The following is a 15,672-nucleotide window of genomic DNA, read 5'->3' as shown; positions in this document are numbered from 1 at the left end:
GGTTTTAAATGTGTTATATATTTTCATTAATGTGGTTACGTTGGATTTATTTATTTTGAGGCAAATTCTTCTGAGGAGAGGTATATTTTGGCGAGCTTGCCAACTTGTTGGTTTCAGCAACTTATGAGAAAAAAAAAGTTTTTACGCGAGCATCTACCAACGTCGGGAAGATTCGTAAACGTCATTTTCCTGGGTAACTGAAACCGTCTATTGAAAACTGCCGGTTAATTAAGACTTTCATGCCAATAAAATCGGCTTTACAAGGGGGATAGCGCTTAGTAAACGATATTCCTCAAAACATAGCAGAAAACGTTTTCAAAAGGTACTCCTATTACCCAGGAAGTTATGGGATATTTAAAGTAGTCCTCTAACTAACCTAATAAGTAAAGTTGTGAAACTGTTGAATTTTTATTACGTAGAAAAAGAAGGCTTTAACCTTATAAAGCAATTAGAAAAAATATACATAATGTACATTTAAAAAGGAATCTCAAAATTGAGATAAACCTCACAAACTAAAAAATTCTTTACATCTTAAGAAGAAGTCCATCATCAACCAAACTTTGGTAGATCAATGTAACTTCATCCTTTGTTGGGAACAAATTGACTTCATAAGACTGTCCTTTAACCTTAACTTCTGCGTAAATGTTAGAGCCATCTAGCAAGTTATGTAATTGTATTTTGATATCTTTGCACCAATGTGACCGTGCTGCTGCAACACCGTGTAATTTGCAAATGATACCTTGTGAAGGATACTCGTAAAATTTCTCTGGAAGCACTTTAATCCTGTCACTGTAAAAAAAAATATTTTTTACTTCAAAAAATTAATATTTTATTAAAGGGGAAGACCCAAGCTTTTTCAAATATGGCCTTATTTGTTTTTGGGAAAGACATTAATTAATATTAAAACATTGCATATAACTACCAAATACATTTAAATTTTAAATGTTCAAAAATAGTTAATTCCGGTTAGCTGTGAACCAGAACCACTATATGTTCAGCATGAGCTGAACTTACATCGATTAATACCGATGTGGGCACTTTGAAGTTCCAAGTTGCCCTGTCTCTGATGAGTCGACATGTTCAGTGCCACTACCGATTGTATATTAAATGTTAAAAAAGCCTAACTTTAAGTATTAGTTATAAAATGCTCGTTTTAACGCAGTTTTTACTGTTTATACACCCATTCTACTGGTTAAAGCTTGGTACTTCCCCTTTAACTAAAAATAATAACCTAGGTAAAAGTATCTCTTCTGTGTTTCCATAATCAGTATAAGTCACCACAACTTTCTTTTCACCAACTTCCGCAATAAGAGCTCTGTACCAGTCATTGTCTAATGAGTATTGAGCGCAACACATTTCACCTAAAAATAAAAGGTTTTAACAATTTTATTTTCAATACCAGAGAACTAATACTAAAAATACCTTTTTGGGGATTCAAGATTGTGGGACTATTTTTGGTTGCTTCACAAAGAGATGAACACATTTCTATAAATTTATCGTATTCCTTATTCGAAGAGATCTCGTACTCAGTTTCAGGATTGTCTATCTTAACTCTTTGGAGACAAACAAAGCACACCATCTCCGTACACTGCAGCACAGTTGGTACAACAACAGGAAATCTAACATCTTCTGGGAGAGCGAGCTCAGGAAATGGAACTTTGAAACTCTTCTTTGAAAGCTGGAATAGAGTTTTGCTCATTTCATCTGTGTCAAAATATTATCACAAGAGCAAATAGAAATTGTTACTTACTGGTATAAAGTCGCTATCTGAATGGATTTTTCTGGCATAATTCCTCTCAACTAGGAGGTCCACTAACAAAATTCCACCAGTGAGTGTTATCGACACTTGCAAGTTTTTCTTCAAAATGGGATCCTCCTGGAAAACCTCCGACATTTTTAGAGTGAAAATAGAATAATTTACTTCAATATTACCTCTAATTGAACAACGCAAAATTTATCAACAATGGTAATATTGATATAATTCAGTGCATCTATTGTCCATTGGCCATTTTCCGATATCTGAAGAATTTAAATTTTTATTATATTTAAAGGTATAAAACCAATGATAATAAACAAAGAGTGAGATCATAATAATAATAATAATACTACTCAGCTAGGCTAATACCCAAGGCACCATCTTAGGCCTGAGTCAGCTCGCCTTAAATCAGGTGGCTGGGGTACAATGTATAGGAGGATGGTGTAAAGATCTTCATGCCATGCAAGCCTACAGCTCCCTACACTAACTATTACCATTAACCTCAACAAGTTTTTAAAGAAAGGAGAAACTGAATAACACAAGGAAATACCCCTTTAACAAGTGGGGAGAGCGCTACTGTATGTTTTAATGTTAATTTTATATTCTTACTGGTCGAACATTATGTAGATCACATTGAAAACATTGCAATGGAATTTCCAAATAAGAGACCTCATTTCTAATATCATTCCAAGCGATTCTTTCTTCATTACCATAATCATCAAATCTGACCTAGAAGCGCAAAATAATTAATAATCATTCTATCTAAATGTAACATACTTATTTACCAAAACATTGTCTGGATATATTTTGATAATAGTTGCCCTATACCATTTGTTATCATGGTAGTATCGCGCACAGCAAATTTGTCCTTCTTTAAGAACATCAGGCGGTGAAATGAAAGTTTTTGCTTCAAAACCCTTTTCAAAGCCTTTGCACATTTCCTTACAAGTGTTAACCACTAGAGGGATAAAATAAATGGCATAAACCTAATGGAGGTAAATATCTTGATGGAAAATATCTTACTGTCATCCTTAGTTTGTACAAATATGGAGCCATCATAGCCAATGTGAGTCGGAATGGCTATACAATGACCCCACTTTGGTAAATCATGATCTCGCCACCGCTGTGATGGTGAGGGCTTACAGAGATGGACATCGGGAAAATCATCAATCAATTGTGGAATTGGAAATGTATGTACATTAATTTCTTCTGTAGGACTTTGACTATCTTGATTTTCATTAAATCCATTTCTAAAAAAATGTTTCAATTAAACAAATGAAAATTTAAAATACAACTTCAATAGGATAATAAAAAGGCCAAACAACTTCATTTTCTGGATTTGTAGATTAAAATAAATGAAATAAAAATAAGTAAAAATATTTCAGCAAAAGATATCAATCATTGGGTCATTCAGTCCATAGCAGAATGTTCCAAATTCAAATCCGGGTTCCCTAGTAAATGTGTCTTACAACATTTCTCTACATAAACCATTGTTTGAAAGTGCTAAACTAGTTCTTAACAAATTAAAAATGATGATTTGCTTTCAACCTTTGAAGAGTGTAGTTTTGTAGAATGTTTTATGAACAGAAATGTAATTATAAACAATATATAGTAAAAATACTAAGTTTTTAGAAAACTATTACTAAAGATTTAACAGGTGGGTAAGGCTTAAATGTTACGATTGAATGTCCAAACATTCCAAAAGTGAACAGAATGTGGACAGAAGCCATATAATCTTTGTATCTATTTTTCACCTGGAAATCGAAAAATGAAGTTGTTCAAGCTTTTTATTATCATTTAAATATTTACCTGTCCCGTAGAGCAACACCCAATTCCAATCTCAAAAAATCATTGATAGAATGATATTCGATTCGATCAGCTTCTAATGCCCCACCAGGTATTAAAACTTTGTTGAATAGATGAACTAATAAAACTCCATTTTCTAAACGCTATTTAGAAAAATAAAAAAAAATAATTCCCTATACACTATAAATTAAGAGTTTTAAGAAGAGCATTACACTTTTTCCTATATACATAGCTTGGTCTGTGACTTTTTTATGGAATTCTTCGCAAGCCACATTTGACCATTTACTGGAGTCACCTGCAGGTTTCAAGCCTCCGAGACAGCATTGCGTTGAAAACCTTTTTTGATTAGAAAATTTGGGAAGAAGTGCAAGTAGATGCTGTTTCTCGTGCTTTTGAGTAACCCCAAAATCATCCAGAAAAACCTTTAAAAATGATAATTGGGAAAATAGCAATAAAAAGTTGTAAACCTAATGTAGATTTTACCAAATACTGCTCTTCACTTAAAACTTCAATAACAGTTGCCCTGTACCAATTGCTTGATTCTTCGTCAAAAACTGCGTATTTACTATCAACTTTGATTTCACCCTCGAGAACTTTGGTGGAGTCATTGTACCTCTCATTCATTTCATCCACTAACCTAAAATTGTGCAGAACAGAGAGATGTAACAAGAAATCCTACTTTATTACGGAGATAATTTTTACTTCTTCAACAACTCTTGATCCGTTTGATATTGTACATAGAAGCATCCAGGGTTTTGGCAGTTTGAAACCAGAACTTCCGTATACTCTATTGACTTTGGTACATCTTTGTGTTTGGTGTCTAATTTCTTCTTTGACCCAGACTTTTTTTTAAGATTCTTAGATTTTTTATCTTTGCATAAATCTGGGGTAGGAAACTTCAAACCTTCAGAAACTTTCGGTACCATTAATTCAATTGAGCTGAAAATGATTTTATATTAATAAAATATTTCAGAACAACATGAAAAGTAGTTTTACCCAGTTCCAACAGATGCAGCGAGCTCTTTTTTAACTAAAAGACTGTTTATACATAATAAATAATCATCCTTGACAGTGTAAAGAGAAACGATATATCCAGTACTAGCGACTGATTCTAAAGGCAGAGAAATAGATTAGCTAATGTATAATATAAGTCCACAACATCTCATTACTATGAATAGTCATTTCAAGAGGTCCAGAGGTTACGGTCTTGATGAAGTAATCAATAGCCTATCAGTAAGAAAATACTATTAATTATCTTGATTTTTAATACAACAGAAAAATTAAGGATGGGTTAATAACCAAAAGAGATGTTTATTCATCTCGATATTCGTTTCACATCTACTTTAGTATTTGGCTCTCAGCAGATAGTTTTAGATTTTTATTTATGTCATAGATCACCTATGACATCATTAAATAATTCCATTCTACCATTTAGATATTAAAATATAGAATATTTAGACTGTTAGACCTGTTATTCGAATAATATTTGGTCCTATATTCAACATTCAGCACATTATTCAACAATAGGCTAAAAGTGCTATTTCCACAACCTTAAAAAAATTTACTAACTTCTTGGTTCCATTTCCCTCCAACTGGTTGCACATCTGCCAAACAACAAATTGTCGCTTGCATTGGTAATTCTAAAAACTTATCCGCAATCTTTCTTAGCTTGAGATACGGAATTCGATGTGTATAGCCATTATCAACATCAAAGACTTTAACTTGGGCATTTCCTGGCAATTCTTGGACAACCACTCTATGGTAAGAAATTTTATCATCACCCAGAAGTGCAACGTAGGGTTGATCTATAAAATTAAACCAAAAAATTATCTTTGTTGCATCAATTTTCACTGTAGTTAGCAAAGAAGTCTTTACCAATTTTTGGCACATAAACAATAAGGTCATCATCTTCACTTGAGGAAGAGTAATAGTCTTCCATCTCAGCTTGTAAATTTTCTAAGTGACAAAATGAAGTGTGGACCTACAAATTATAATAAAAGTGTCAAGATTATTTTAGCCTAAGCATGTGCGAGTACCCTATCGAGTATCAAGTCGCGTACTCGACTCAATACCCGAAAATTCTTATAAAAAAAATTTTGGCTCCGCCTTAAACCCTCTAGTTGGTTGAACAATCAGAATAAATTCTTAGGTTCTTCCTGATTGGATATTGTTTTAAAAGCAAGTAAAGGTACAAAATGAAACTGAAATTAAAAGCAATACCATAACTTAAAGTTCCCTCACCTCCCAGTACTTTTTGGTAGCTTGTTAATAACTAGTCACGAACCTTTTGTAGGTGGTTTAATTTTAGTTTGGAAAGTTAGGCTCAGTAGTGTAGTATATTTAAAAGCTTTAAATGGGACTCAGTGTTAATTCACCAGTTTTCAAAGTGAACTTTTCTCCTAATAAAATTTAGAACTGAATACTCAAACCATAATTTTTAGCTAAGCATAATTATTCGAGTACTCGAAATTATTCAAGTACCCGAGTACTCGAAACCCCTTTTTTAATCTAAGCCTAAATACTCGAAAACCCGATAAAATTTAGATAATCAACTCGATACTCTAAGAGCAAAATTTTTAATACCTGATACTCGACCCGAAAACCCAAAATCAATATTCGCACATGCTTATTTTAGCCTCATAAATTCGAACTAGTAAAGCACTAAAGAGCATTAAACATCTACATAGAGAAAAAATTGTACCTAAGCTATTTTGAATTGACTAATGTCAATAAACAAGAGTCAAAAAGGTATGGTCTAAATAAAATAGTAGGTACTTGTAGAAATGAAGCTAGTGTAAATTTTATGTTACAATATTTTACTTTTGCTAAATATTTTAATTTCTGTAAGTAATGATAATAATAATAATCAGCTAGGCTAATACCCATGGCACCATCTTAGGCCTTAGTTAAAAGGGTGATAGAAAAAAGTTAGTCAGATTAATTTACAGAATATGTGGGAACTTCAATATGAAGTCAATAAATAAAAATTTGTAAAGGAAATGCCTTTTAAAGCAAACATTTTGGCCAACACTGAGTAGTGAAAAACTACCTGAACAAAAAATTTTGATGGGTTGTCCACTGCTTTAACATCTACACCAAGTGTTGTTTTCGCTGGTAGTAGCTCTGGCCTGTGCATGGTAGCTCGTGGACGGTAATGAGCCATCACTGAAAAAAAAACTGTTTTAAGAGATATTTTTAACAGAAAACTTTACTTAGAATATACAATTTGGCGTAGGTTCATTGTTGGGAAACACCGCAAATTCCAGAAACACTAAAGCTTCTCTAACCGAAACTGGATTATCACTTTCAACATCTATTGAAATTGGATGGATCAAATCAACCTCCAACACATCACCAACTTTGGCCATAACCTTGGATTACATAATATTAATCATTTAATAGCAAATATGTTACAAAGTATTCTCATTACCCGCATTGTGACCTGTTTTCTTTTCACAAAGCTGAAAAAACATTCAGTGGCTTCTTTTGACCACTCATTTTCCTTAAAAAGATGCTATAATGACTATCTTAGTATTTAAATACTTATAAAGAATAGTATAAAGGCGCTTACAAAAATGCAATTATGAGGTTCGACTTGCCATAAGCAACATTTAATAGCAAAAGGGGGGTGAGCGAGAAACTGCTTCTTCATCTTCCTTATTTCAGAGATTTTAACTAGCGATACATTTCCAAAGTCAATGTATTTAACCTTAACTAGAGTATCTGAATTAACCAATTGCAACCCTGAGGTATCTTCAGAAGTGTCTATGTCTTCATCACAGACTTTTTTATCACGATCAGCTACAACTGGCCCGTTACTCGATTTGTTATAAAATATTTCCTCAACTCTTGCACGGTACCACTTCTTATCTCCTTCAAACAGAACTATATATAGCTCACCTGATAAAACACTTTAAATTATACTTACAATAATAAAATACTTTTGAAATACTATTATATCATACCAAGAGTTACATTATTACGCTGAGTATCCTTGTTTTTACGGCACCACTTTTGAATATTATCTGATAAAATATTGAAAGCATATACTTCCTTCAATCTTTGTATGTAAAACAGTCCTGGGTCTGTTACACATGTAACATGGACTTTATCTGCTTCCACTGAAAATGAAAATCAGTCTTTACTCTATTAAATAAACCAAAAAACAAAACTTACAAACTTTATGAGGGGTGTTGATCCAATATTCATAACTATTTGGAAGAAGCAAATCTTTGTTTTCAATAAGATGGGTATCAATTGCCCTGTCAGGTTCCAATTCTTAGAATAAGAGGGGGAGAGTTTAAAAACAAAATCCTAATATACACTAAAATCATTTAAAAGGTACCATTATCTGTCTCATCTAAGTCACTATCACCTTTGCAAAGTTTAAACCTGAAATAAACCAGTGACAATTGATGTAAACAAAAACTTCACTATGTTAAAAAGCACCAACAGAGTTTCACCATATAGATAGGATTAGCAAACAAATACTTTTTCAGTATAAAAGACAAACCATTTTGTTCAACAGTGCCAATATCTCTCAATACGTATTGTTGTCATAGCGTAAGCTCTTCGTCACTACCAGACTGAGCATTTTTATCACTAGGGATGCACAGATATATTGACCTATTTCTATAACAATAAAAATAAACTTTCGGATATCCTCTTGCAAACCTTTTATAACGAAAAATTTGAATAATATGGTATGACGGTGCATCATAAAAACTACTTTCATGATAGATAACTGTGTTAATATCTGCCAATATTACCGCCGATATATCGGCTGTACCCATATTGGTGCATTACTATTTATCATAGAAACACAAAATGCACAAAAATATAATTACAATCGTGTTTAGGTCACGATATTCTTAAAATATAAAAATTACTCTTGCCTGGACAACTACTAGATCTAAACCACAAGCTTTCAACAAAAGCAAACCCTACAAATATACCCACTAAGAGAGATGGCAGTGTGTAAAAAAGTAGTACTCGTTAGGCAAGTTATATAGCTCAAGAGTGGAATTCTGTTGTTAACTGATTTCACTAAGTTTTCATCACGCCTCTCAAGGGTGAAATGAGACATACCTCATTACTATCAAATTAAATACATCCACTTACAAAGGATCCATAAAGCATTGTATATTTCCAATTCCAGCTAAAGTGTCAATAACTGTAGAGGGAGCCAAAGCAACTCTGAGATAAAAAATATACAAGTTGTTAACCTTAAATACTATTAAAAAAAGAATTGTCATACCGGATTTCATCATTTTCAACTTTCTGGGGAACAACAGTATCAGCTTCAGTAGCTGCTAATATTAACTCTTTAATCAGTTCTATTCCATTTATGGAAGAATAATGATTCTTCAGCAGCTGATCGCCATCTATAAAAAGTTGAAAACCCCATATAAAATTATCAACAATTGGCAAAACATTTGAAAATTATTGGCATTGCCTCCTACCATTTAATAAGAACTGCAGCTTTAGAATTTTGTTCTTGATTTCAACTCTCTTTAAAAGTTTTAAAATATTTTTTTTCAATACAATTAGAGAAAAATAGGGTCTTAAGCAACATAATGGTATGACAAGTTTTTTGTCACAATGCTAAAATTTTAATTTCTTTGATAATAAGTTACAGAATAATTACTACCTGGGGCTGATTGTAAATCGCCATTCAAATTGAAACTAATGCTGCCACGAACTAGCCATAATTTTTTTTAATTATATTATATTATTTAAAAATGATTAAGTAAATTGTTAAATTCAGCTTTAATTCAGTTAGATCTAACTTTCCATAACTAATGTACATTTTCTCAAAAGATAAAGATAAATGATCTTACAGCTGATTCTAAATGTGTAAAAATAATAAAAAGGGGGTTTCTGTTTTGGTTGAGAGGAGAGCTTAAGTAAACTGATATATTCTCGGATTCGTAGCTCTAGGCCAAAACAAGACAGCCTAAGGGTACTGATAACTCTCCACAAGCCTTTTTTATAAAGCAGCTACGTTTCCTATCCCAAAACCTCTGATTACGCAATCACTTTGTGACAAAATTTCATTAACTAACATATCATTTTGCATCTTATCTAAGTCCTTTATTTTACTTATGATAGGGCTAAGATCATACCATAAAATCTGTTTCATTACTGCTTTGATTACGGGCCTTTCTGAGATCTTGTATGAGTTCATATTCCCTGTAAAAAAAACCAAGTTATTTGTGTAATTCTTAATTTTTTCTGTTGAATAAAGCATGCCTTTGAAAAAGAACAGAGTGAAGTAGATGGAAATGGTCTCTGATTTCCGTTTCAAAACCACTAATATCAGGAGAATGTCTTCTTGCGAGATAATTTTCCAGAAACTAAAAAAAACCCAAAATATTATTTTTTTGATGCAGCGAATGTATGAATATCTCTTACTTTTTCACTCTTTTGCAATTTTTTAAGTGTGTTGTTGGCTTGGACTATAGATTCCTTCAAATCTTGGAAACACAACTTATTCTTGAAATAGAAAACATCGATAAAATTTGAAGTATTATGTAGAAGAATTATTTAGTAAATAAATTTTTCAAGAGAACTAGCTATCTAGGTCACCAAAATGAAACACGTCCCAACTACGGGAGCACGAATAACTTATAACCCAGCACTATTTTTTTTACAAAATGTATTTTGGAAACTCACCACAAGCAAATAACCTTAGCAGTATAGGGAAATTTATAATTATCTCAATGATAAGTATATTATATGCTTCTGGTTATAAAAGATTGTAATGAATCTTTTTCGAAATAGTCTTAGTCAATATTCAAAATAACAAAAAAAACTGCCAACCAGCTTATGGAACAAAAAATTCAGTAAGTTACCAAATGAAAGAAATATATTTGGTTTGAATATGAGGAGCTTTTGCTTTCCAGCCAAATGTGGAGGTAAAAAATTATTATTTTAAAGCTTAGTATTGACTAAAACAATGGCTCAAAAATGTATTTGTAATTATTGTGTACCTTTTCTATAATGGGAACTGTAATATGATCTTTGTGCTCACTCGATTGGACACAAATGCAGCAAAGTAATTCTTGTTCTTCATTGCAGAAAAATTCAAGGGGCATTCTAATGTGTTTCTTGCATGACTTTCGAAGCATGCTTCTATACCTACAGAAACAATTTTTACTTAGTTCGTAAAAAAACCTTGAAATGTCAATTTAAAATTTAAACCTACTCATGCAATTTAATTGGCTTTGGAATGTGTTTGTTAAATTTTTTAGAAACATTGTGGTTCTGAAAAAGTGTTATACATAAAGGTTTTTAAAAACACATTAAAAACAGATTTAAGTTACCTCTTGAAAACAAACTGAACAGTTAGTCATCTTGCATTCTTCACAATAGTAAATTGCAGAATCGCAACATGTATCACAGATTACTAAAATGCCAACCAATTTTGATGTTAAAGAAAGTACACATTGTAGTAAAATATAAAGATATTAAATTCCATACAATTTGGATCACTTTTCATTGTCATCTGATTGATAAGAGAGCCGTTTGATTTCTTGTCATAATAAGATGCCAAAGAACATCCGGCAGGTAATATTTTGGGCTTTATACTAAAAAATAAATTAAGTGAAAGATTTGACTACTAAAAAATTTGTTTTGTCAAGAATGTATTTAGTTGCCTAGGAACCTAGAAGACAGAATGTGCAGGGAGTCCAGCTACTTTTCAGGATGGCAAAGAAGTTGCAAAACTAGGGTGTTGTTTTTATTTTTTGTAAATCCAAGATTTTCAGGATGGCAAAGAAGTTGCAAAACTAGGGTGTTGTTTTTATTTTTTGTAAATCCAAGATTTTCAGGATGGCAAAGAAGTTGCAAAACTAGGGTGTTGTTTTTATTTTTTGTAAATCCAAGATTTTTTAAATAACACTTTAATTGGAAAATTTTACGAAGCAATTGTTATCTCAATCTGAAAAACTAATTTTGAAATCATGGATGAAAGAGACTTTAGGACAACCTGATCTAGGATTTGACTTAATAACAAAAATAGCCTAGTTTTTCAACTTCCTAATTGCACTTTGTGCAGATTTTAGAGCATGGAAAGTATTCGTGACCAAAACCAGTCTTAAGTGGCATAACAGCACTAGCTTCTCTGAGGTAGAGCTTATGATCTAGCGTCTGTTACAGACAAATTAAAAAATCATAAGAACATTTTTTATTAAATAAACTTCTCAAAATATAAGCAAACAATGCAAAAATTATATTAAAATGCAAGTATCATTATTTAAAAAGTCAAATAACAGTGAGGAAAACTAATAGAGTCTGCTTTAGCCTCTACCTATCTAACTTTCAATGGCGAAGAAAAGGGGGCTTAGCGTTATTAGCATTGGTTTTTAGTCGGCAATATGAGTATGGTAGAACTGTTACCATTCTGGATTATTAGGTACCTAAATACATTCTTGGTTTCTTAATTAATAACTATTATTTAATAGGGATTCGTACTCTTTAATATTCACAGGCGGCTTGAAAAGTAAAGCATGAATACCCAATGCATATATATCTGGTAGAAAAAAATCATCGAGATTTGATCCATTTTTTGGCAATGTAATTCTTAAATTGCATTTAGGACACTGAAACTGGTGGTTGTTTAGAGCAGATCTAAGGCAAGCAACACAAACAGAGTGTTTACACTCTAAAATATATGGAAATCTTGCAGTGACATAACCTCTGAGATCTAAAAGGAAATGAATGCAGTATTATTTTAGGAATATACCTCAGGGATGAAACTTGACAAAAAATATCGCTAGATTTTCTTTCTGAAGCAACTGAATATATCAACTCTCTAATTGAACAGCAACAGACTATTTCGACCCTGTACCCCTCCAATGGCAAAAGCATAGCTAAATTGTAGAAGGTTACAAGACCTCGTGGCCAGTGGTCCACCATCCAAAACGGTCCAATAAATATATGCCCAAGTTAATTAAAATTTTAATACCTTTCCCGGTGAAACATTGTTGGCAAGAAATGCACCGAAGCGATTTGACATCCATTTTCGGCATGGTTAAATGTCACAAAACGAACTTGGTTTATTTAAGAAATTGACAATTCAAATTCTAAAACAAAGGACTCCTTGGCAAGATTCGTAAAAACATAGTGGCATACCGCAGCCGGTCAAGATGTTTTTTAAAACTGAAATACTATTTATTCAGCGTTGCCAGAAAATGTTTTATAAATATTTCCTACATAATGATTTTTTTTTTAAAATGGTAACTAAAGTTACGCCATCGGCGCCGCACTGGTGAACTAACACTGTATTTCGCTTAAGATAGTCCCATTCTGTTCAGCGTGATGCTGGACGGAATCCCGCAGCTCTGCCCCCCCCCCCTTCGATCGACCAAGGGAAACATGCTGATGATATTGCTCTATGGACTAGCGGTCCCGCTCTTCCCAGGCTATACCCAGCTATGCAAACCTCCCTGGATGGGGTTTCAGCCAACGGGGTAACACGGGGGTTGAATTTCCAACCTCGCAAATGCGAGTATATGGTGATCTCGAAGGAAAAACTTCTGCCGAACAACCTCTCACTCACGCTCGGCTCCACCTTCTTATCGATATCTCGGGAGTTTATTCGATGACAGACTCTCTTGGCTTCCTCACATCGAAGCTCTCCGCACTTCCTCTTTAAGCCGCCTTAATCTCTTGCGGGCGGTATCGGCTTTTCGTTGGGGTGCCGGTCAAACTTCCATTCGGCTTCTCTGTAACACCCATCTAATTCACTCCCGGTTTTACTTCTCGTGCCCTCTTTACGCTTCGGCGTCAGCTTCTTCTCTAGCCAAACTGGATAAAATGCAAAATGCAGCGCTTTGAGTTATACTTGGGGTTCCAAAATCCCTGGTGGAGGCTGAAGCAGCCCTTCCGGCGCTACGGTACCGGAAGGATTAAATCGATCTCTGCACTCTAGCTCCTGTGGCACAGCGGACACTCTTTTTTTGTAGCTCTCTTTTCAGAGAGGAATTGGGACCCCTGGAGGTACTTGAACACAGGTTCCCAGCAAACAGGCTCCCTTTCGTGCTTCGAGCGTGGCGCCTAGCACGGTGGCACAATCTGGACTGGCTCTTCCACTCCTCCAGGAGTCGCCTACCCATTACATACTCCCCGCCATGGGTGCCACCAGAGGCTATCTACTCCCAAGGAGAAATTAAATTCTGTACAGTTACGTCAACTATTCTTAAAAACCTTAGATCCTCACCTCACAGGCGCAACTTTGATATATACGGACGAATCAACGGCTCCTGATTCAGGTGTCACGGGTGCGGCATTCTCGAATCCCTCTCTCAAGGTGGGTGCGAATAGAGGCCTGCGCCGATCTGATATAGGTCGGCGGCGGCGTTTGACCCAAAATATACCGGCGGTGGCGTCTTCGGCGTGGCCAAAATGACCGGCGGCGGTGGCGAAAGCCGGCGTAAGCCGGCGTTTGTTTACATTTTAGAGCTATTTTTTGTAGCGACAGTTTAAAAAACACGCGACCAGAAGGGCAAGGGCAAATACCAAGTCTTCGACAAAGGAAGTTTTTGCATTTATCTTAAATTTTCTAGAAACGTGTAAACGATAGAAAAATGAAACCCCAGAAGCAATTTTTAATACTTTTTTATTTCCGTTCACGTGGAGTTGTCGTATTTTGCAAAGCGATAATAGTTACGGCGGAAACGCCAGATGTCGTTTTTGACAATTTTTCAAATATTGGAGTTACGCCCCTGAAACCGGCATTTTCGGATTCAGGGTGGTCGATTCATATTTAGACAGTGTCACTGTCATTGCTCTACGACCAACGGTTGAGGAGCTATAACCGGTTGCATTTTTCGATTCCATTTGGGAAAAACTAAAAGACGTCAAATATCACTTGTGGCCTTCTCATGATAATGCAAGGCGTTTCAACAACAATTAATATTGTATTGGAAAAGATACGAGAATGGAAGCAATGAAAGTAGAAAATAGTTCTAGGGATGTCTTAACCGTTAAACTCTCGCGGCGTGACGACACTCTACTGGCGCGGCTTGGGTGTGGATGGCTACCCACGAATTCTACCCTTAGTCGATTTCGTTAAGCCCCACCGACTTTTGTCCTCACTGTGAGGCACGGGAAGATACTCAGGATGTTTTATTTGACTGCCCCTAGCACTGTAAGTGCCGACGTTCTCTTCTACAGACATTAAAGGGGCTCCAAAGCTCGGTGGCAAAAAAAAAAGAAAATTGAGCATGCTTTTCCTTCCTCCCAACCCCTTACTCGGCCTTGGCAGAGGCGGGCAGAGTCAACCGTAAATTTCGCACTTTACTGACTTTACACACATTTTGCCACCGAACTTTGGAGCCCCTTTAAACAACAGTGCATTTAAAGAAACTGTCGTTGGGGTTCTCACGGCGGTGTATACGGGTACTCCAGCAGTCATCACAGCTACGTGTGCCTTATTGCGACTAGCTATTCGAACTTAATTTTTTGTTAAATTGTTTCTTTTTCTGTGCCCTCGTCTGTATTTTTGTACGCCCAGGCTGAATATTGGGCACCTGGTGTAAAAGCTTCTCGCTTTATACACCAATCTCCTTCTCCCACGTTATCCCCCCCCCCCGATTTTAGCTCGCCGCTAACGCGGTTTTTTACATCATTAAAGCGTCTTATGTTTAATTAAAGTTGAAGAATGGCTCAAAAGTGCGTAATTAAATCGTGTAAGAGTAAATCCACAAAATAAAACATAACTTTCCACAGGTAAGTGTTAGAAATAGTTTTCTTTTTACCATAATTTCCAATCGCTAAGAACGCAATAGAAAACGCGTTTCTCACAAATCATAGAAAGATAGTTTTATTTAAAATAAGAAATGAAGAATGGTTCAAGATTGCGTAATTAAATATTTTAGGAGTAATTGCTCAAACAAAAACATATCTTTTCACAGGTTACTGTTATAAATAGTTGTTTTACGCGAAATGGTTATGGGGGAATCCCGTGCACAGTAATGGTTTATCGCGAATATCTACGTTAGTATTGTATGTACGGCTATAAACCCAAATGCGAACATAAGGGCCCGGCTATTTCCTACAAAAATGTTCAATGAATATTTTACATACGAGCAATCGTTGTGTCGTAT

General features: G+C 34.7%; 1 protein-coding gene across 3 annotated transcripts; it reads right to left on the bottom strand.

Moving 5' to 3' along the window:
* Nucleotides 1-406: 406 nt before the first annotated feature.
* LOC149936669 (RING finger protein 17-like) lies at nucleotides 407-12,664 on the bottom strand. 3 transcript variants are annotated; one of them, XM_090153120.1, is made up of 35 exons: nucleotides 12,531-12,664; nucleotides 12,038-12,269; nucleotides 11,045-11,151; nucleotides 10,888-10,970; nucleotides 10,770-10,828; nucleotides 10,555-10,702; nucleotides 9,977-10,057; nucleotides 9,815-9,918; nucleotides 9,688-9,754; nucleotides 9,025-9,073; nucleotides 8,820-8,946; nucleotides 8,684-8,758; nucleotides 7,908-7,954; nucleotides 7,739-7,840; nucleotides 7,528-7,683; nucleotides 7,134-7,462; nucleotides 6,993-7,076; nucleotides 6,786-6,933; nucleotides 6,612-6,727; nucleotides 5,438-5,543; nucleotides 5,132-5,367; nucleotides 4,732-4,789; nucleotides 4,559-4,673; nucleotides 4,265-4,501; nucleotides 4,046-4,199; nucleotides 3,775-3,984; nucleotides 3,566-3,705; nucleotides 2,780-3,006; nucleotides 2,542-2,714; nucleotides 2,366-2,485; nucleotides 1,933-2,019; nucleotides 1,751-1,876; nucleotides 1,423-1,678; nucleotides 1,232-1,361; nucleotides 407-789 (listed from the first exon to the last, which is right to left on the bottom strand). In XM_090153120.1, the coding sequence occupies exons 1-35, from the start codon at nucleotides 12,592-12,594 to the stop codon at nucleotides 525-527; spliced, it is 4,818 nt and encodes a 1,605-aa protein (XP_090009246.1). In that variant the 5' UTR covers nucleotides 12,595-12,664; the 3' UTR covers nucleotides 407-524. The 3 variants fall into 3 exon arrangements, with proteins under 3 accessions (XP_090009246.1, XP_090009247.1, XP_090009248.1); XM_090153121.1 differs by having other exon boundaries at nucleotides 6,993-7,064; XM_090153122.1 differs by lacking the exon at nucleotides 9,977-10,057.
* Between the last annotated feature and the right edge of the window lie 3,008 nt (nucleotides 12,665-15,672).

Source organism: Leiobunum rupestre, chromosome 7 (assembly GCF_980474605.1).
Source record: "Leiobunum rupestre chromosome 7, qqLeiRupe1.1.hap1, whole genome shotgun sequence".
Taxonomy (NCBI): domain Eukaryota; kingdom Metazoa; phylum Arthropoda; class Arachnida; order Opiliones; family Sclerosomatidae; genus Leiobunum; species Leiobunum rupestre.
Note: the sequence above shows the minus strand (reverse complement) of the source record. Positions and strands in the feature narration are given on the sequence as shown.

Excerpts from the sequence above, each read along its gene's own strand:
- LOC149936669 (XM_090153120.1), bottom strand. The coding sequence starts at position 12,594 with ATGCCGAAAATGGATGTCAAATCGCTTCGGTGCATTTCTTGCCAACAA. Across the intron at positions 11,152-12,037 it reads CCGCCTGTGAATATTAAAGA|TATAAAGCCCAAAATATTAC; the intron begins GTACGAATCCCT and ends TTTATTTTTTAG. Across the intron at positions 7,463-7,527 it reads GCGTAATAATGTAACTCTTG|GTGAGCTATATATAGTTCTG; the intron begins GTATGATATAAT and ends GTGTTTTATCAG.